This window comes from Tamandua tetradactyla, chromosome 26, assembly GCF_023851605.1.
Source record: "Tamandua tetradactyla isolate mTamTet1 chromosome 26, mTamTet1.pri, whole genome shotgun sequence".
Taxonomy (NCBI): Eukaryota; Metazoa; Chordata; class Mammalia; order Pilosa; family Myrmecophagidae; genus Tamandua; species Tamandua tetradactyla.
This window is the reverse complement of record NC_135352.1, coordinates 21,410,475-21,431,463: the sequence shown is the minus strand read 5'-3', so window position 1 is coordinate 21,431,463 and position 20,989 is coordinate 21,410,475. Positions and strand designations below refer to the sequence as shown.

The 20,989-nt window shown below is 41.1% G+C and overlaps 1 protein-coding gene across 2 annotated transcripts in view; it reads right to left on the bottom strand.

Annotated features, from left to right (window-relative positions):
* The window catches only part of ZDHHC2 (zDHHC palmitoyltransferase 2), a 95,972-nt gene extending 83,324 nt beyond the window's left edge, over window positions 1–12,648 (bottom strand). For both annotated transcript variants that reach the window (XM_077144381.1, XM_077144382.1), the window contains exon 1: window positions 12,500–12,648. In XM_077144381.1, the coding sequence (XP_077000496.1) occupies window positions 12,500–12,626 (127 nt within the window). In that variant the 5' untranslated portion in view covers window positions 12,627–12,648. The remainder of the gene's footprint in view (window positions 1–12,499) is intronic.
* Window positions 12,649–20,989: the final 8,341 nt, after the last annotated feature.

Genomic DNA, 20,989 nt, shown 5'->3' with positions numbered 1-20,989 from the left:
TGTGCAAAGGCAGATGGCTCCTATTTTGGGGGGTGGGGGTGGGGCGAGCTGTGCAAACTCCTTTTAAACAGTAACAACAAAGCTTAACAAATTTGCTAAATGACTTCCTTGGGTAAGTGAGATTAAATGAATTTGAAGGGAAAGGGTAGACATTTTAAACATTACATCACAGCAGCTGAAGGCACAGGTGACACCTTAATTGGGTAACTCAGAGGAAGGACATAGAATATTTAGCAACCTGTTGAACATACGAATTTTTTTCCTGTACAAATGAGGGAAGGGGTTGATACCTAAGCTTTTCAATCTTCATGGATTTTTTTTAAGGTTTTGATTTCAGTTAATTAAGAAAAAATTTTATTAGAGAAGCTGTACGTTTACAGAAAAATCATGTAGAAAATTCAGAATTCCCATAAATACCCACCCCCTCACACACAGTTTTCCCTATGATTAACCCTGTACCTTAATATAGTGCCTCAGCTATGTGATGAAACAATGCAGGCATACCTTGGAGATATTACACATTTGGTTCCAGATCATGGCAATAAAGTGACTATTGCATTGAAATGAATCACAGATTTTTTGTTTGTTTGTTCCCCAATGATATAAAAGTTATGTGCACATTATAATGAAGTCTGTTAAGGGTACAATCTCATTATGTCTTAAAAAGACATTATACACACCTTAATTTAAAAATACTTGATCATGAAAAAATGCTAACCAACCCCTGAGATTTCAGCAGCATGGAACCTTGCTGCTGGTGGAGGGTCTCACCTTGATGCTGGCTGTTGCTGACTGGTCAGCGTGCTGGCTGCTGAAGGTCGGGGCAGCTGTGGCAATTTGTTAAAAGAAGAGAGTAGTAAGTTTGCTGCATCAAAGTGACTCGTCCTTTCATGAAAGATTTCTCGGTAGCATGCAATGCTGTTTGATAGGAGAACTTCTTTCAAAGTTGCAGTCAATCCTTTCAAACCCTGCTGCTGTTTTATCAACTAAGTTGATATAATATTCTGAATCCTTTGTGGTCATTTCAACAAGGCTCACAGCATCTTCACCAGTAGTAGATTCCATCTCAAGAAACCACTCTTATTACTCATCCATAAGAAGCAACTCCTTATCCTTTAAAGCTTTATCTTGAGATGGCAGCAATGCAGTCACATCTTCAGGCGCCACTTCTAATTGTAGTTCTCTTTCTATCTTCACCACATCTGCAGCACATCCTCTAGTGAAATCCTGAGCCCTTCAAACATCCATGAGGGTTGGAATCCACTTGTTCCAAACTCTTGTTAATGTTGATATTTTCGCCTCCTCCCATGAATCACAAATGTTAACAGTATACAGAAGGGTGAATCCTTTCCAGAAGGTTTTCAAGTTACTTTACAGAGATCCATCAGAGGAATCACTATCTATGGCAACTATCACTTTATGAGATGTATTCCTTAAATAATAAGACTTGAAGATTGAAATGACTCCTTGATCCATGGGCTACAGGATGGGTGTTGCATTAGCAGGCATCAAAACATTAATCTCGTTTTAATTAATCTCCATCAGAGCTCTTGGGTGACCAGGTACATTCTCCTTGAGCAAGTAATATTTTGAGAGGCGTCTATTTTCTGAGCAATAGGTCTCAACAGCGGGCTTAAAATATCTAGCAAACTATGTTATAAATAGATGTGCTGTCATCTAGGTTAGGGTGATCCATTTATAGAGCACAGACAGAGTAGATTTAACATAATTCTTATGGACCCTAGGATTTTCAGAATGATAAAGGGGCACTGGCTTCAATTTAAAATCACCAGCTGCATTAGGTCATAACAAGAGAGTCAGCCTGGCCTTTAAAGCTTTGAAGACAGCTTGTGCTGGTTTGAAAGGATGTAAGTACCCTAGAGAAGCCATGTTTCAATCCTAATCCCATTTTGTAAAGGCAGCTGTTTCTTCTTATCCCTATTCAGTACTGTATATTTGAAAGTGTATTTAGATGTGACTCAATCAAGAGTGGTTGCTAAACTGCATTAGGTGGAGACATGTCTCGTGAGTCTTGATTAGTTTACTGGAATCCTTTAAAAGAGGAAACATTTTGGAGAAAGTGAGCAATTCAGAGAGAGCAGAGAATGCTGCAGCACCATGAAACAGAGAGTCCACCAGCCAGCGACCTTTGGAGATGAAGAAGGAAAGCTGCTTCCGGGGAGCTTCATGAAACCGGAAGCCAGAAGAAGAAGCTAGCAGATGACACCGTGTTGGCCATGTGCCTTTCCACCTGAGAGAGAAACCCTGAACGTCATCAGCCTTCTTGAACCAAGGTATTTCTCTATGGATGCCTTTGATTGGACATTTCTATAGACTTGTTTTAACTGGGACATTTTCTCAGCCTTAGAACTGTAAACTAACAACTTACTAAATTTCCCTTTTAAAAAGCCATTCTGTTACTGGCAAATTGTATTCCGGCAGCTAGCAGACTAGAACACAGGCACTGACTTCTTTCCAGCTATGAAAGTCCTTGATGGCAACTTCTTTCAAAAGAAGGATGTTTCGTCTACAGTGAAAATCTGCGGTTTAATGTAGCTACTGTCATCAACTGCCCTAGTTAGATATTGTGGATAACTTACTGCAGCTTCTACATCAGCAGATGCTGCTTCACCGGGCACTTTTATGTTATGGAGATGGCTTCTTTTCCTTATCCTCATGAACTATTCTCTGCAAGCTCCCCCCCCCCCCCACCCCGCCCTTCTTTTTTTCTGCAGCTTCCTCTCTTCTCTCAGCCTTTATACAACAAAGAGAGTGAGGACCTTGCTCTGGGTTAGGCTTTGGCTTGAGGAAATGTTGTGCTTGGCTTGATCTTCTAGCCAGACATCTAAAAACTTTCTCCATATCAGCAATATGGCTGTTTTGCTTTCTTATCATTTGTGTCTTCACTGAAGCAGCACTTTTAATTTCCTTCAAGAACTTTTCCTTTGCATTCACAATGTGGCTAACTATTTGGCACAAGAAGCCTAGCTTTTGGCCTGTTGTGGCTTTCAACAGGCCTTCCTTACTAAGCTTACGCATTTCTAGCTTTTAATTTAAAGTGAGAAGCAAGGAAAGCGAGGGGTAAGGGGTATGGTATGTATAATCTTTTTTTTTTTCTGTTATTGTTTTATTTCTTTTTCTGTTGTCTTTTTATTTCTTTTTCTAAATCGATGCAAATGTTCTAAGAAATGATGAATATGCAACTATGTGATGTGATATTAAGAATTACTGATTATATATGTAGAATGGAATGATATGTTAATGTTTTTGTTTGTTTGTTAATTTTTTAAATTAATAATAACAAAAAAAAAGAGTGAAATTGTTACCTAAAAAAAAAAAAGTGAGAAACAAGGGACTCTTCCTTTCACTTGAACACTTAGAGGCTATTGTAGGGTTACTAGTTGGCCTAATTTCAATATTACTGTCTCTAAGGGAATAGGGAAGCTGGAGGAGAGGGAGAGAGATGGAACAGCCGATTGGTGGAGCTGTCAGAACACACCCAATATTTACCAGTTAACTTTGTCATCTTATATGGGCAGTTGTTGGTGCCCCAAAACAATTACAGTAGCAACATCAAAGATCACCATAACACATATAATAATAATGAAAAAGTTTGAAATATTGTGAGAATTACCAAAATGTGACAAAAAGACACAAAGTGAGCATGCGCTATTGGAAAAAATATTACCGACAGATTTGCTCAATTTAGGATTGCCACAAACCTTCCATTTGTAAAAAATGCAATATTAGTGAAGCGCAATAAAAAAGCACAATAAAATGAGGTATGCCTCTATTATATTTATACTACTACCTACTGTCTATATTGGCTTCACTGTATTTTATAGTCATTAAAAAATTTTTCTTCTAGTAACATATATACAACCTAAAGTTTCTCCCTTTAACCACATTCAAAATACATAATTCAGTGGTGTTTATTCAATTCACAATATCATGCTCCCTTCATACCATTACCAAAACTCTTTACTCACCCTGGGCTGGTTTGAAAGGATATATGTACCCTTGCAAAGCCATGTTTTAATCCTAATCCCATTTTATAAATCCAGTCATTTCTTCTAATCCCTATTCAGTACTGTATGTTTGAATCTGTAATTAGATCATCTCCCTGAAGATGTGACTCAATCAAGAGTGGTTGTTAAACTGGATTAGGTAGAGACGTTCTCCACCCATTCAGGTGGGTCTTGATTAGTTTACTGGAATCCTATAAAAGAGGAAACATTTTAGAGAAAGAGGTGATTCAGAAAAAGCAGAGAATGCAGCAGCATCACGAAACAGAGAGTCTGCCAGCCAGCGCTTTGGAGACGAAGAAGGAAAACGCCTCCCAGGGAGCTTCATGAAACAGGAAGCCAGGAGAGAAAGCTAGCAGATGACGCTGTGTTCGCCATGTGCCCTTCCAGCTGAGAGAGAAGCCCTGACTGTGTTCACCATGTGCCTTCTCACTTGAAAGAGAAACCCTGAACTTCATCGGCCTTCTTGAACCAAGGTATCTTTCCCTGGATGCCTTAGATTGGACATTTCTATAGACTTGTTTTAATTGGGACATTTTCTCGGCCTTAGAACCGTGAACTAGCAACTTATTAAATTCCCCTTTCTAAAAACCATTCTGTTTCTGGTATATTGTATTCTGGCAGCTAGCAAACGAGAACACACCCAAACATTAAGCATTAATTCCTTATTCCCTATCCTTGCCCTAGCCCCTGGAACCTGTATTCTAGTTTCTGATTATGAATTTGCTTCTTTGAATTATTTTATATCAGTGAGATCGTACAATAGTTGTCCTTTACTATGTGGCTTATTTCACTCAATATGACGTCTTCATGGTTCATTCATTCTGACACACGTAATAGAACTTCATTTTTCATTATGGCTAAACAATATTTCTTTGTATGTACATGCCACATTTTATTTATTCAATCATCTATTGATGGGCACTTGGGTACATTTTATTTATTCAATCATCTATTGATGGACACTTGGGTTGCTTTCATCTTTTGGCAATTGAGAATATCGCTGCTATGAACACAGGTGTGCAGATACAGTTTTGAGTGCTGGTCTTTCAGCTCTTTGGTGTATATAACTAGTAGTGGGATTGCCAGATCTTATGACAATTCTATACTTAACTTTTGCAGGAACTACCAAAGTGCTTTCCACAGTTGCTGTACCAGTTTACATGCCCACCAATGAGATATCCTTTCCAACACTTGTTATATCTTAAAAAAAAAAAAAAATAGTAGCCATGCTTGTGCCTGTGACGTAGTATCTCATTGTGGTTTTGATTTTCATTTTCCTAATGGGTAATGACATTAAGCACCTTTTTAGGAGCCTTATTGGCCATTTATAAATCTTTGTAGAATTGTCTATTCAACACTTTTGCCCCTTTTAAAATTGGGTTGTTTTTTATTTTTGAGTTGTAGGATTTCTTTATATATTCTGAATATTTAAGCCCTTATTGGATATGTGGTTTCCAAATATTTTCTCCCATTCTGTAGGCTGCATTTTTACTTTTATGATAAATTCCATTATGTGCAAAAGTTTTAAATTTTGATGAAGTCCCATTTATCTATTTTTTATTTCGTTGCTTGAGCTTTTGGTATAAAGTCAAGGAACCACTGCCTCACACAAGATCCTAAAGATGCTTCTCTATTTTTCTTCTAGGAGCTTTACAGGTTTTGTTTTCACTCATTTTGATCCATTTTGAGTTAACTTTTTTATATAGTGTGAGGTCAGTGTCTACTTTCACTCCTTAGTATGTGGAGATTCAGTTGTCCCAGCACCCTTTGTTGAAGAGACTATTCTTTCCCCATGGAGTGTACTTTGCACCCTTGTTGAAAATCAATTGGCCACAGATGTGAAGCTTTGCTTCTGAAGTCCCAATTCAATTCCATTGGTCTGTATGTCTATACTTATTGCAGTACCACACTGATTTCTGTAGCTTTGTAGTAAGTTTCAAAATTGATAAGTGTTGAGTTGTCCAACTTTGTTCTTCCTTTTCAAGATGAGTTTTGCTATTCAGGACCATTTACTCTTTCATATAAATTTGATGATTGGCTTTTCCATTTCTGCAAAGAAGGTTCATGGGATTTTGATTAGGATTGTGTTGAATCTGTAAACCACTTCGGGTAGAACTAGCATCTTAACAATATTTAGTCTTCTGATCCATGAGCACAACATATCCTTCCATTTATTTATATCTTCTTTTTTTCTTTTAACCATGTCTTATTTTCCAGGTAAAAGTCCTTTAAATGTAAAGGTTAAATTTATTCCTAAATATTTCATTCTTTTAGTTGCTATCGTAAATGGAATTTTTTCTTGAGTTCCTCTTTGATTGATCATTAATAGTGCATAGAAACACTACAGATTTTTGAATGTTGATCTTGAACCCCACCGCTTTGTGATTTTGTTTATTAGCTCCCATAGATTTGTTGTAGACTCTTCAAGACCTTCTATATATTGGATGTCATCTGCCAAACAGTGAAAGTTTTATACCTTCCTCTCCAATTTGGATACCTTCTATTTCTTTTTCTTGTCTTTGCTTTAGAGAGAACTTCCAACACAATGCTGAATAATGGTGGTGACAGCGGGCGTCCTTGTGCTGTCCCTGGTCTTAAAGGGAAGGCTTTCAGTCTTCCAACACTGAGTAAGATATTAGCTGTGTTTTTTTCATATATGCCTTTTATTATGTTGAGGAAGTTTCCTTTTATTCCTAGTTTTCTAAGTGTTTTTTTTTTTTCCATTAAAAAGCCATGCTGGATTTTGTCAAATGCCTTTTCTTCATCAATCAATATAATCAGGCGTTTTTTTTCATCTTCAATTTGTTAGGTGGTGTTCTAGTTTGCTAGCTGCTGGAATGCAATATACCAGAAACAGAATGGCTTTTGACAAGGGGAATTTAATGAGTTGCTAGTTTACAGTTCTAAGGCCGAGAAAATATCCCAGTTAAAACAAGTCTATAGAAATGTTCAATCTAAGGCATCCATCCAGGGAAAGATACCTTGGTTCAAGAAGGCCGATGAAGTTCAGGGTTTCTCTCTAAAGTGAGAAGGCACATGGTGAACACAGCCAGGGCTTCTCTCTTGGCTGGAAGGGAACATGGTGAACACGGCGTCATCTGTTAGCTTTCTCTCCTGGCTTCTGGTTTCATGAAGCTCCCCAGGAGGCGTTTTCCTTCTTCATCTCCAAAGGTCGCTGGCTGGTGGACTCTCTGCTTCGTAGTGTTGCTCTCTCTGGATCCCTCATTCTTAAAAATATTTCCTCTTTTATAGGACTCCAATAAACCAATCAAGACCCACCCAAATGGGTAGAGACATGTTGTCCCTTAATTTAGTCTAACAACCACTCTTGATTAAATCACAGCATCCAGGGAGATGATCTGATCAGTTTCAAACATACAATATTGAATAGAGATTATTCTACCTTTATGAAATGATATTTTGATTAAAACATGGCTTTTCTTAGGGGGCATATTTTCTTTCAAACCAGCACATTCTACCCTCTGACCCCTAAAAAAGACATGTTTTTCCCATATACAAAATGCATTCATTTCATAACAATATTAGAAAACCTTAAACTTTCAGTAGCAATACAAATGAAGTACAAAATTAGAAACAGTATAAAATCTCATCAAGTCAGTTACAGGCATGGTCCATCCTCAGGCAAAATTCTCTCCATTTTCTCTGGACCTTTGAAAACTCATAACAAGTCATTTGCTGCCAACATACAAAGGAGGAACATTCATAGGATACATATACACATTTCCAGCACAGGTGGTGTATTACATTGATTGATTTTCTTATGTTGAACCACCCTTGCATACCTAGGATAAATCCCACTTGATCATGGTGTGTATTTCTTTTAATGTGTTGTTGGATTTAGTTTGCTGGCATTTTGTTGAGGATTTTTGCATATATATTCATAAAGGATATTGGTCTTTAGTTTTCTTTTTCTGTTGCAGCTTTATCTGTCTCTGGTATTAGGGAGATGCTTGCCATAGAGAATGGGTTAGGAAGTGTTCCCTTCTCTTCAATTTTTTGCAAGCATTTGAGCAGGATTGGTGTTAGTTCTTTTTGGAACGTTTGGTAAAATTCACCAGTGAAGCCATCTGATTCTGGGTTTTTCTTTGTTGGGAAGTTTTTGATTATTGATTCAATCTCTTTACTTGTTATTGGTTTGTTGAAATCTTTTATTTCTTCTTGACTCAGTCTAGGTAACTTGCGCGCATCTAAGAATTTGTCCATTTCATCTGGGTCATCCAATTGGCATACAGCTGCCATACAGTTGCTCATACTACTATCCTTTTATAGACCTTTTTATTTCTGTGAATTCAGTAGAATACCACCTTTTCATTTGTGATTTTAATTATTTGCATCCTCTTTTTTTCTTTTCAGTCTAGCTAAAAGGAAAAGTCGATGTATTGATCTTTTCAAGGAACCAACTTGTGGTTTTGAAGATTATCTCTATTGTTTTTTATTTCTCTAATTAACTTATCTCCACTCCAATCTTTGTTAATTCCTTCTTTCTGCTCATTTTGGATAATCTTTGTGATTTTTTCCAAATGACTTAGAACCATAAGTAAACTAGAACTGTCTTACTGTATAACATAATAAATATTCCATAGCACCCACCTGGGAGAGCAGGGAAATGTGTAACACATTAGTGAAAAATTATAGCCAAAATGATTAAACAAAGAACTGTCGAGGTTTCTCGTAGATTTCAATTATAACAAAATAAAAAGTCACAAACAGTTAAAAAAGGTTTAAAATGTTGGTACTTAAAAGGGAAAACTTCAGTTACCTTCTGCGACAAAGTTAACACCGTAACTGTCATAATTGATCTGTAAAATATATATATGTATGGATGTATATGCCATATCCAGTTTGTCCATTGAATCAAGCATACCCCCAGCTGCAGACTACTCTTACTCTCTTTAATTGTGCATCTTAAACTACCACTTGCAAACTTTACCCTTGGCATTTATCCTACTTTATGGAAAAGGAAACAAGTAATAATTAAAGGGATCAAAGATACATAACACACAAAAGAGGATCGAAGATAGAAAACACATAAAAGAGGCCAGGGGTGGAAAGAGGAGTTGGAGGGAGGGAGGGGAAGAGGAGTGAGGAGGGAAAGGGAACAAAGGAGGGGGAGAGAGAATATGAACAAAAGGGCCTAATTAATCAACACACTGGATAATCACATTCTGAATGATTACAAGCTTCACAATCCTATTTCATCTTTTCTTTGACAGTGTGGGAAAGCACACTTATCTGAAGCACTCGCCCCTTGCATCCTGTATATTTTAAACATATACATATTCCAAAAAGGGGATAAGGTTTTTAAATAAAAATAAACACTAAGCAAAAATTATGCTAATGGAAAAAAATGCCTCGAGAGCCATATAAATCCATGTGGTAAATATAGAAACTAGCTGTAATGAGAATCATTATCTCCAGTTTCCAAGGATACCAGGATAAGCACTACTCCTAAATTGCAGTTCATTCAGCAAAGGGCACAGACTCATTTACATTCAGGGTCATCCACAGCTGACAGCAAATGTAGAAGGAAGGCCAGGGTAAATGGCTCTGTTTGTTCTATTCTTCAGTCACTTCAATTTCCACTTCAATTTCCAGCTTCCAGCCCCCCACAGTTTGGTCCCAACCTTTGGCCAATGCATTAGAGCTGAAATCTGGCAAATCTAATTGTAAGTCACTATTTTTCAGAGAAGAAGAATCCACATGGGTATGATGTGACTAATGCTAGGGGCAGGATGGGGGGATGTTTGTAAAAAAGGAGAGAAGGCTGTTTTTGTGTTTGTCATATTAGTCACCATCCTTCCTAGTACCTGCAAAGGCACTGTGCAATTAATTTAACCTCTTTTTTTTTTGGCATGGGCAGGCACCGTGAATCGAACCCAGGTCTCTGCCACAGCAGGTGAGAACTCTGCCACTGAGCCACTGTACAATTAAACTTGCCCCCAACAAAAGCTATCCAAGCTTCTGGAGCTTATTATTCCTAAACCAACATAGCTTCTAGATTCAAATTCATTTTCAGCTTGTTCTGCCTTTTTTACACTCTAAGATCTAGAGCTTTCATATGATTATTTACTGTTTTAATTCTATAGCAAAAGAAATATAAAAACTACTTTCTGACAACCTAGGAGATACCGCCTCTGAATCATCTATGTGTTTATTCAAAACCATTTATTGACTGCTTTCCATGCAGTGGCATTATGCCAGGCCAGATACGCAGTGACTGGAAGCAATGTGCAATTTTACTTTTCCCTTCTCAAAAATCATCAGTTAAAATATCAGTAACTGGGCAGTGTGACAGTGGCTCAGTGGCAGAATTCTCACCTGCCGTGCCAGACACCCGGATTCGATTCCTGGTACCTGCCCCCAAAATATATAGAATGCAAATATATATATATATATATATATATATATATTAGTAACTGGCTATCTCTTAGGAGGTTTAGAAAGAGGCATTCTTCTTAACCAAATAACCACTTACTGAAATAGTATGGATTTTTAACACTGTGGATACTTTAGATTTGTTGTAAATTGACAGGCTATATATACAAATAATCCAGATATAATAGCAATTTTCCATTTAGTTTGTGTCTCCCTGCTTCCCCCACCCACAGTCTACCCGATCTGATAAGACTTCCCCATATAGCACCTCAGCTGCATGCAAAGACACCTGTAGGCAAAAAAAAGCACCCTCTGTCTTCATATGCTTCCTTCTCATGGACATAAGACACAGCACCAGGCTAAACTTCTTAGCTTAATGTGCAACCACAGGGGAATAAGTTGTTTTGATAACAAGGCCTGCTAGGACTTCCTTCCTTTGCACCAGTTACATTAATTGAAATTGTTCATTTAAGAAAATGAAGGACACAACTAAGGCTCCGAATAGTTACATTACAAAGTCAGTGTATCTTACTAAGGCAAACTAGTTTACCTATTAGAAGTTAACATAAAAATTACAAAATGTTTCTGTAAGTTTTATTCTTATACATTTTAGACGCCTTGAATATCACCTACACAGATGCATTATTTTGATTTCAGTAGAGACCATCTCGTTCTTAACACTCACTTTTTTCCCCCAAAAGAGAGCTTCTGTTGCAAAACAAACAAACAAACAAAACACAAAGTAATAATAGCAAATTATCAAACCCCATGAAAACAGAAGTTAGTCTGAATTCTTTGAAAAGTTAAGTCAGAAATTATTTTGGAGTATGATTCTGAAACCTATTTCTCACAAGGGGCAACATTTTGAGATTAAGATTCTAGGTCTGAACCCTGGAAGCACTGAAAATGCTTAAGTTGGGAAGGTCCAACTAAACAGTCCAGTATTTCACTTTTCTCCTTGTCCCACCCAACGTAAAAACGCAGGTACTTTCTTAGATGGAACATCAAACACAAAAAGCATTCACAGCACACGGCTAGAAAGGTCATCCTCTCTTCAAATAAAAACCTCTGAAGGTAGAAGCCGGTTTACATCCAGAAACATAATTGTGTTCCCTAGTTTTGCATAAATAACTTTTTTTTTTTTAAATCTTCGGCGTGCATGTACCCCACGCATCCAGGAGCCCGACACTTGGATTTGAAGCACTTAGCTCTCTGGACAAAAAGAACCTCGGATGCTCACCTCTTACCCCCCACCTCCCATTATTTTAATGCCGAAATTATGGTCTTGTGGATTACGTATGCTTTTGAAAATACTTTCAGGTAGTTCTCTCCCCAACCCCCATGCCCTCTAAGTAGAAAGTGTGCAACTGGCATTCCCCAAATCACAAAGGTAACAAAAAACACCCATGAGCACGGTCGCAGATTTTTTTAAAAAGTGGATTAACGACAACCAGAAAAGAGAAGCTCCTACACCAGCGGCCGCGGCCCTGGGCCCCCGGCCCCCGCATGGGTCTGGCGCAACTCGGATCCTGGGCCCAGCTGGGAGTCCTCCAGCCGCGGGCGCAGCCTCCCCGGCCCCCTCCCTCCGCCGAGGCTCCCGGCAGCGGAGACCACGGTTCTCCCGGAGACCCTGCAGCCCATCCGGGGTGGGGGGTGTGTGGCTGGGGTGGCGGGTGGTTAGCGGAAGGAGGTGGCCGGGTGGCTGCGCTGCGTGGGAGTTGGTGGAGGTGACACCGTCACAGGAGACTTCGGAGGGGAAGGACGCTGCCGGAGGCTGGGTTCGGCCGCGGTGTCATCCGAGGTGCAACTCAGTGAGGGGCGCCGGGTGGGTGGGGGGAGTGTGCCGGGGAGTTTCGGGCTCGGGAGAGAGAGGGCGCTGCTGTGCCCTCCTCCCCCGTCCCGGGACCGTCCGGGTGGGCTGCCCAGGGGGTGAGGGCTGAGCGTGGACGCTGCCGCCAGGGGGCCGGCGGGGTGGGCCTGGGCGCGGGGCGGCACCGGGGGTGGCGGGGTGGGAAGGGGGAGGGGGAGGGGTGGGGTGAGCGCGGGGACCGGCGGCGGGCGGGGCGCGCACTCACCTATGCACAGCTGGATGGCGTAGGCGTAGTAGGACCAGCCCAGCAGGAGGCTGATGAACACCACGGGGACCCAGTAGAGTACCCGCCGGCACCGGCGCCTGACGCTGCCCGGGCCCGAGGGCGCCATCTTCCAGCCGCATCCACCTGCCCAGCTCCGCCGCCGCCGCCGCCGCCGCCGCCGCCGCCCGCGGGCCTGGCTCGGGGTCGGGCTGCGCGCGCCCTGCGTCCCCGGCGGGACGGGCCCCGGGGCGGCGACCGGGTTCGCTGCGGCCACTGCCGCGGCCGTGGCGCTAAGTCCCCATTCCGCAGCCGCCGAGCCCCAGCCGCCGACTCCCGGCTCTCGGGTCCCGCCAAGGCAGTGGCTTGCCAGAGGAGGAGGGGGAGGAGGAGGAGGGAGGGGGGGAGGGGGAGAGGGAGGACGGCCAGGGGGAGGCGGGAGGCGCCGCCCCGCTCCCGCCCCCGCCCGGGCCCCTCCACCCTCCTCCCCGCCGCCGGATGCGCCCCGGGGCGGGTTGTCTGGGGGACTCTCCGCACGGCCCCGGAGTCCGGGCTCCCCGCTCGCCGCTGGGCACCTGGGAGGGGCGGGGTGGGGGGAGAACGGGGGGTTCTGGAGCTGGAAGCGAAGGCGCCCCCCTTGCCCCTTCCCCCTCTCCCCGTCCGACCGACCCTTGGGTTCGGGGTAACCCGTGGCGCAGCTCCCGGGGCAGTTCCGGAGCCGAGCGGCCACGCTCTGTGCCGAGGGGCGCGCGGGCCGGGGGACAGCGCTCCTCGTCTCCCCGGCCAGGGCGACAGATCAGACCTGGGCAACTTCGGCGGAAGGGATCCCTCGCCTGCCCACCCCCCTAGCCCCCACCCCGGGGCAAGTGAGAGTTGCCCACCCCGGATAAATGCGCCACTGGAGAGTGTGCAGGCGCTGAGACCAACGCCCCGGTACCCTGCTTGGCAAATGCCCGGGTCAGCTTGTGGGTTCTGGTAAACAAGCTGAGGGCAGCCAACGGCGGGCCAAGTTTTTCATACCTGTAAAAAAAATGTGTTGGGGTAAGGAAGCCTATGTTACTACGCGGATTTGGGGGGAAGCGGAAATGCACCACCAAAAGAGGGGTTGCAAGCTGTCTCCTGGCTTGGAAGGGGGGACTGTGGAGAGAGGAAGAGGTGTCTTTGATGGTGGACCCAGAGATCTCCCGAGACAGAAATGCAAGGTATTTGCTTTGAGAATGAGAACTTTTCGGTTAAATTTAGTGATTGCGGGAGGAATCGTTGCCGCCCCCCATCCCAAAAGCTTGGTGGTTCCTTCCAAATACTCTTTTCCCCAACACATTTCTCACTACAATGTTTTCTTTTGTGGTGGCAATTCTAAACTTAGTTTATAGCTGGTTCTAAAGTGTGTGCTAAAAAATCCTGGAAGGGATAACTCCTGGTCTTATGATAGATGAAATGGAGAAAAACAGTTAGTGCTTCTGCGATTTTCTTAGTACTTCATCTGATTAGAAACGCACCTGGGTCCACGTTCAAACACCTACATAAATGCTGAATATGCATAATTGTTATACGTTATGGGCACAACTTCATTCAACATTAAGGCATATCTATATGAACATTGTTCCACAACCATATTCAATGAAATTATGTTCATTTGTTAAAATAGAAAAAAAAGTAATTATTTGCATGAATTAATCTGAGCTCTTGTGTCTGTGGCATTTATCTTTGTATTTGGATTAAACAGCAAATTAATCTCTCTCGAAATAGCTACTATATTACACACAATCCAAATCTCTTTACAATCCAAACTCAAAACAGTTACCTACTTAAAAATGCATATAAAATGCCAGTCCAGTTTCTGTGGGGCTTGAAATAACTAAATATTGTATCATTTATTTTGATGTAGCATTTTACTTTTTTTTTTTTTTTTGGAGGGGGGAGGTGCATGGTCTGAGAATCGAACCCGGGTCTCCTGCACAGAAAGCGAGCTTTCTACCACTGAACTGGTGTAGCACTTTAAAGTCTTACTTCCTTGGGCCACCTGTATAGGAGATTGGTATAAAAATTAACTTCCCTGGAACTGTCAACTTTTTCCATGGATACTGACCTTATGCCCCCAATCAGGAGAGTATAAACACAAGAATTAAAAGTTTCTACCTGGACTGAAATACCCCCACAATGAAGATGAGCAAATCAATGATCCAAGGGCAACAGTGACTATTAGGGAATTAAAAATAAGGGGTCAGGGGGGCCCACGGTGGCTCAGCAGGCAGAGTTCTTGCCTGCCATGTCAGAGACCCAGTGCCTGCCCATGTTAAAAAATATATATATATATGATCGAATTTCCTGATTGGAAATTGTGTTCAGATACTAGACACCACAATGCCCTACACTGCTCCTTTTCTAACAGTTACAGAATCCTGGAATCAGAAATGGAACAGCAGTCTACACACTTTTCACATCTCCCATTTTACCACATCTTCTTTGAAGAAGGCTACATTTTTATTACTTACCTACAATACTATTCAATTGCTCATATTTATAATAAATATTTGTGGAATAATTTCAACCCACTTTTAGCCATTTTAAAAGTATTACTACTGTTTTGGTTTTTCAGTGCTGCCAGAAATGCAATATACCAGAAATGGGTCAGCTTTTATAAAGGGAATTTATTAAGTTACAAGTTTCTAGTTCTAAGGTCATAAAATATCCAAACTAAGGCATCCAGAGACAGATACCTTGACTCAAGAAAAAGCTGATAATGGTCAGGGTTTTTCTGATAGCTGGGAAGACACATGCAGAAGTCTGCTGGCTTTCCTTCCCAGCTTCTCATTTGCAGGTGTTTTCTTTCTGCATCTCCAAACATCTCTGTTGTGTCAGCTCTGAAACTTTTTCCAAAACGGTTCCCTCTTTAAGAAGTTCCCTGGTAAAGAACTCCAGTAGGCAGATTGAGGCCCATTTCCATGGAAACCACCTAATCAAAAAGATCCCACCTTGCAATATCTCCATGGAAACCATTTAATCAAAAGGATCCCACCCTGCAATATTGAATCAGGATTAAAGAATATGGCATTTCTGGGGTATACAACAGTTTCAACCCTGCACAACTATTATTGAGTTCTTCTAGGTTATTATCCTTAGCTTTTAAAAAAAATTTAGCGCAGGAAGGATTGTCTCTAAAGCCACATGATGGCAGGATTTGCCTCTGCACAGATTCTAATTAGGCAGACATACGTGTGCACGATCAACTGTAAGCTCCTTGGAGAGCAGCCCATCTTTAGAAACCAGGCTTTGATGAGAGAAGACGATAACTTTTATTTTTAGGAATAAAGTCTTTGATTTTGGGGTGTGAGAGTAGTTCAGTGGTAGAGTTCTCACCTGTCATGCGGGAGACCTGGGTTCGATTCCCAGCCCCTGCACTTCCCCAAAAAACAAACAAGCAAGCAAACAAACAAAAAACCCAAACAAACGTAATTTCAACAAATGGAACTGCAGTAAGAGGATATTCACATGGAAAAAGAATAAATGTGACCCCTGCCATACAGCATACAAAAAAAGTTTGATTTTTTTTTTCTTCTTATTTAGGTCTGTTCATCGGCAGGAAAGGTCGTAGACAAGAAGAACCTTCTCTGGAGCTCTTTAGAAAGAAATACAGAAGGTTTAACTCACTGATTTTTATTCCAATGTTAAATAATTACGAGGTATTGTGGATTTCATGTGAGAACTATGATAAAACCGATATGGCCACCTAAGAGACAGTCGGCTACAGCCTCAGTAAGGGAAAGAAGAGAGAAGGGGGTGAAGGGAACATCTTGAAGGAGAGAAGCTGTGGTCCCCTAATCACCGTAATTCCACCCTTGCCAGGCCTCCGCCTTGACGCTCCACCCACTCAGCAGTTTATCAAAGACATTCACCCCTCAAGATTAAGAAACCCTATTATCCGACCGACAGTGCTCCACCAAGGAAACTTAATCTTCCTCTGCTCCCTCCAGCCAGGATCTATCTACTTTGAGCCAGTTCTCCAGGTTGTTCAGTTCCCAAACCTCAACTCTATCTCGACATCATGGTTAAAGCCCCAAATCTCCCTCCTCTTTCCCGATCTGAAATAGAATTTTCATGTGCCCCTTTTGGTAGTGTGACTCAAGAGTGGCATGCCAGCCAAGCACACAGCTGCAGGGTGGCGCTGTGGAGCACAAATGCCCATCAGTGCCGCCGATGCCAACCTCATCTCATTTTTCCTGAGAACCACCCACCAGAAACCATTAGGTCACTGATTTGATACTTGCTCCTTGCTTCTGAAAGTGTTCTTAGAGGGAGACGTCAGAGTAAGAATTTATCTTTGAAGTATAGAGTCAATTTTGTATCAGAGGGACAGTGATAGCTCCTCTTTCACTGTTTTCTCAAACTAAACTTACCGCTCTTTTGAAAAACAAACAAACAAAAAATCCCTTCAGAAGTCAGCAATCCATGGCATTGATGGCCAGGGTTAATATGCACGTTTAGTATAGTGGCTACAATGACTCTATGAGAGAATCCTGCCAGGCCCAAAGCACATGCTGCTTCTGGACATGTGTGGCATAAAAGCAGTCTTAGAAAGGAAGCGTGGTTTAGTGAATGTGGGAATGAAGTAACCATAAGACATCCTTTGGGTCTCAGAAATTGATAGTTTTCAATTAATCTGGAATAGAATGGGAGGTAATTTGAAAGGCCTAGGAATGCTTCAGTGTACAGGTGAGTGGTCGGAACCTTGGAAAAATTGTAAAGGAAAAGGCTATCTGACAAACCTCGTCTTTCAGGCACGCTGGGGGCTCTGGAAGAGTATTACTGTATCTTGCCACTAGATGGCAGGCGTACATCAACGGTACAGCTCTCCTGGCATCTTTGCATCGAGATTTCAACATCAACCAGTCATTATCTTAACCAAGTCAATCAAAAGTATGAATAATAATCTCATGACAAATTGTAAGTAATTATAACTAAGTATGCTTATGAGTATAAAATTTTTATATTGTTTCATAAGAATGATTAGTTAATAACATGGCCATATTCAGAAGAATGTATGACTTAAAAAAAATCCTTCTGTATAGCAAAACACGTGGATTTGCAATTTACACTACTGTTAACCTCTTTGGGAAGAAATTGGAACGTTTCATTTAAAGAAATGCTTTTGTCTACACGGGAAGCCCTGGCCTCCTCACCCCTAAATCAGAGTGTCCATGAGCCCCAAAAGTTGGGTAGCTATTTCCGTTCCATGGACTGGCAACTGCAGTGTGGATCTTTAAGTTGTGACCCAATGGCACAGGTTCCATCAGGAAATGTTAGAAGTGGCCGTTGCGGGGCTGGTTGTGTGCAGTGGGTGGCTGAGTCCTGCAGTGTGGTGGCAAGTACCCAGCGGTGCCAGGGCCAGCAATGCCATCCCGGGCAGACTGTTCTTTGGTGGCCAAGGAGCTGTACCAGGCACCAACCTCCTGTGTGTTCACCTCTTTCTCCAGTTAATTCTCTGGGTGTCCATACAACTGCGAAAACACTGTTGTGTAGGTCATCTAGCATTGGTATGGATGCAGCCATCGGACTGGCCCATCATTTAAATTTCATTCTGCATCTCACCTCTTAAGGGGGTCAGTTGTTCAGCTAATGAAACTGAGGCACCATGAAAAATAGGGATGTAGGAATTTGGGGACGGAGGAGCTTACCTGATGTCCTGCTAGAAGCCTACTTTATGCACAGTCCAATAAGTGGCTCCTGGCATTTAAATTTAATTAAATAAAAAATTCAGTTCCTTAGTTGCGCTAGCCATATTTCAAGTGCTCAACAGCCACATGTGGTTGGCTAATGTGCTGGCCAGGGCCGCTCTGGAAGGCTTCCACCATTGCTGAAAGTTCCATTGGATATTTTATCATGTCTGAATACTCACAAAGGCAGGCTTTATATTTATAAATGCATGAAAAAAGGAGTCCCCTCTCTAATTTTGCCTCTGCTATTTTACAGAAACAAAAAAATGAGAGGTAACTGGAAGTTGGAGATACTTTCTAGGTTTATGAGAGGCATTCTTCCTTTGAAGACACGATTCTAAAGAATAGGGAGCCATTTGGAATAAAGATAGAGGGAAAAGAGGTAACACTGTATATTCCTTAATCTGAGGCTTTTGTACAAATGATTCCTTTAAAAATGAGTCGTGTTTATGCAGAGAGAAACTTATCAGAATACTATACCCAAATTCCAGGGATTTAGCTCCTCATCCAACAGTGCTTGACATTATAGCCTCGTTCTTGGAGAAGCCAGCCTTGAAGCATATGCAATGGCCACCCATAACAGCTCTGTTCTGTTGGTTGAACTGACAGTCACTGGGGGCACCCAAAGAATAACAGGTTACATTCAGCTCTGCCTCTGTCAAGCTGTCGGCTGGATTTGTCATGCTGAGTTTTCTGTATGGTTGGTGTCGAAGGAAGTGGAATTAATGTGCCCTGCCCGGTTGTCTGTTCAAACCCATTGTTTCTGGTTCAGGGTGCTCTCCTCTGCAAAAATAAATAAATAAATAAATAAATAAATAAATAAATAAATAAATAAATAAATAAATTTAATTTTAATATGCACTTCCAAGTGTTGTCAAGGTTTTTAAATGTAACTTAGAGAAAAGTAATTTACTCAGTGATCAAGTGTGCATTGTGATGTTATAATTGTAGTAGGGAAATAAATCTAACCAGTGTCTGGCCTTCAAAAGGAGCAGGCAAAGCGAAAAACAAATACTTGATGACATTTAATTTAAAAAAGCATGTTGGCTTCTGATTTGTAGAAGGAAGTTTGATCATCAGGGATCCTTCTATCAGCTAGAATTTATCCAGTGTAAATGATGCCCTATTATAGCTCAGAGTCTTTGAGTCTATCATTATTTTCAATATATATTGAATGCTAGAGAAACTGAATTTCTTTGGATAATTTAACGGGTTGAAACCCATTTCTGTTTGCTAATATTACAGTCTCTTTGATAACACCAAGTTGGTGGTAGAAAATCAATAACCTTTGTATCTAGAATATGAAGCAATATTGGTTTTTGCTTTTTCAAACTTTCAATATAGTGGCTGGGATTCAGAATCCAAATGATTAGAAGTTTTCAATTTTACATGTTAGACATAAAATAGTAGGCTGGAGTAATACATTTTCATTCTCCTAAGCTTTCCCTTGAATTAAATTAAATATTAACGATAACAGTTGTCAGTTTCCAAGAAGTAGAAAGGATTTGACAACTTGGTGTAGTCATTTTGTGGATTGTTGGAAAAACATGTCAAATTAATTATAATGCAGACATTATACAGTTTTAAAATCTTTTTAATAGATAGGAAAGGTAAAGTGGACTTTCTGGATGATATGATAATAAAACTTTTCCAAGGTTAAATACAGGGACGTATAGGAATTTATCATTACCCTCTAATTAGCAGCATATTATCACAAAGCATTATATTCAAGTGACTGAAACTAATGTTAAAAATATCAATACTCCATTCTTTTACTAAATATAATAAGCACTGAAGTGAGTTATATTGCCTCCAATATGGAATAAAATATCCAGTTTGGCTAAAAGTAGTAATTAATTTACTTTATAAAAAAATGTTATAACCATCGACATTAGAAAACAGCTGAAGTCTCCAATACGTTTGCAAAATTTAGAAATTATGAACATACTGAAGCTGCTTAAGCATCATTAGGAACTTTTCAAAATTTCTGTAATGTACTGTTTAACAAATATTTATTGATTGCTTACTGTGCACCCAGGTATGGGGATATTATAATTATAAAGCATGATCCTTAAGGACTCGTGGAGTCCTAAGAAGGCCAGTGTACTTTTCAATTAATAAGATAAATTCATATTGTAGTAATGTACCAAGTACCTTGGTAGCAAAGGAGAAATGACAGGATATACTTGGGACAGTCAGAGAAGAATTCAAATAAAAAGCAGAATTTGTGCTAAGACTTGAAAAATATGTAGGCGTTTGTATCCTGTAGCCATGGACACAAAATGGTTTCCTTGCATAGGAGATGCCTTCTCTCTTTTAGAGGCATATTTTGGGAACTAGAAGAAATGAGGGTCTATCAGTCAATGTCCAGGCAGAAAAGCAAAACCGACACTAGGCTATTAAATGGAATTAAATACAGAAAATTAATTTCGAAGGCATTAGAAGAGTTGAAAGAGCAGCTGGGGTGAGGTGAGATTAACAACTGCAGGAAGTCACTACCACTCCTTCTGCTGGAAGGAAAAATGGGAGGTGTGAAACCGTAGCCCAAGATGTTGGGTCAACCGGGAAATCTTGGGACCAGGATGGGCTTGCACTTAGGAAGCATTTTAGATACTGGAAACATAGCCTAAGGAAGAGAGGGAGTGGGGAGGAGAAACAGAGAAAAGAGAGAGGTGGCAGGGAAGTCCCGGAAATGTAGTTTGCAGGGGTCAGATCCCAGCATATCAAGCAAAGCAAAAGCAAGATGAGGAGCGCTCTAAGAGCAAACAGGCAAATGGCC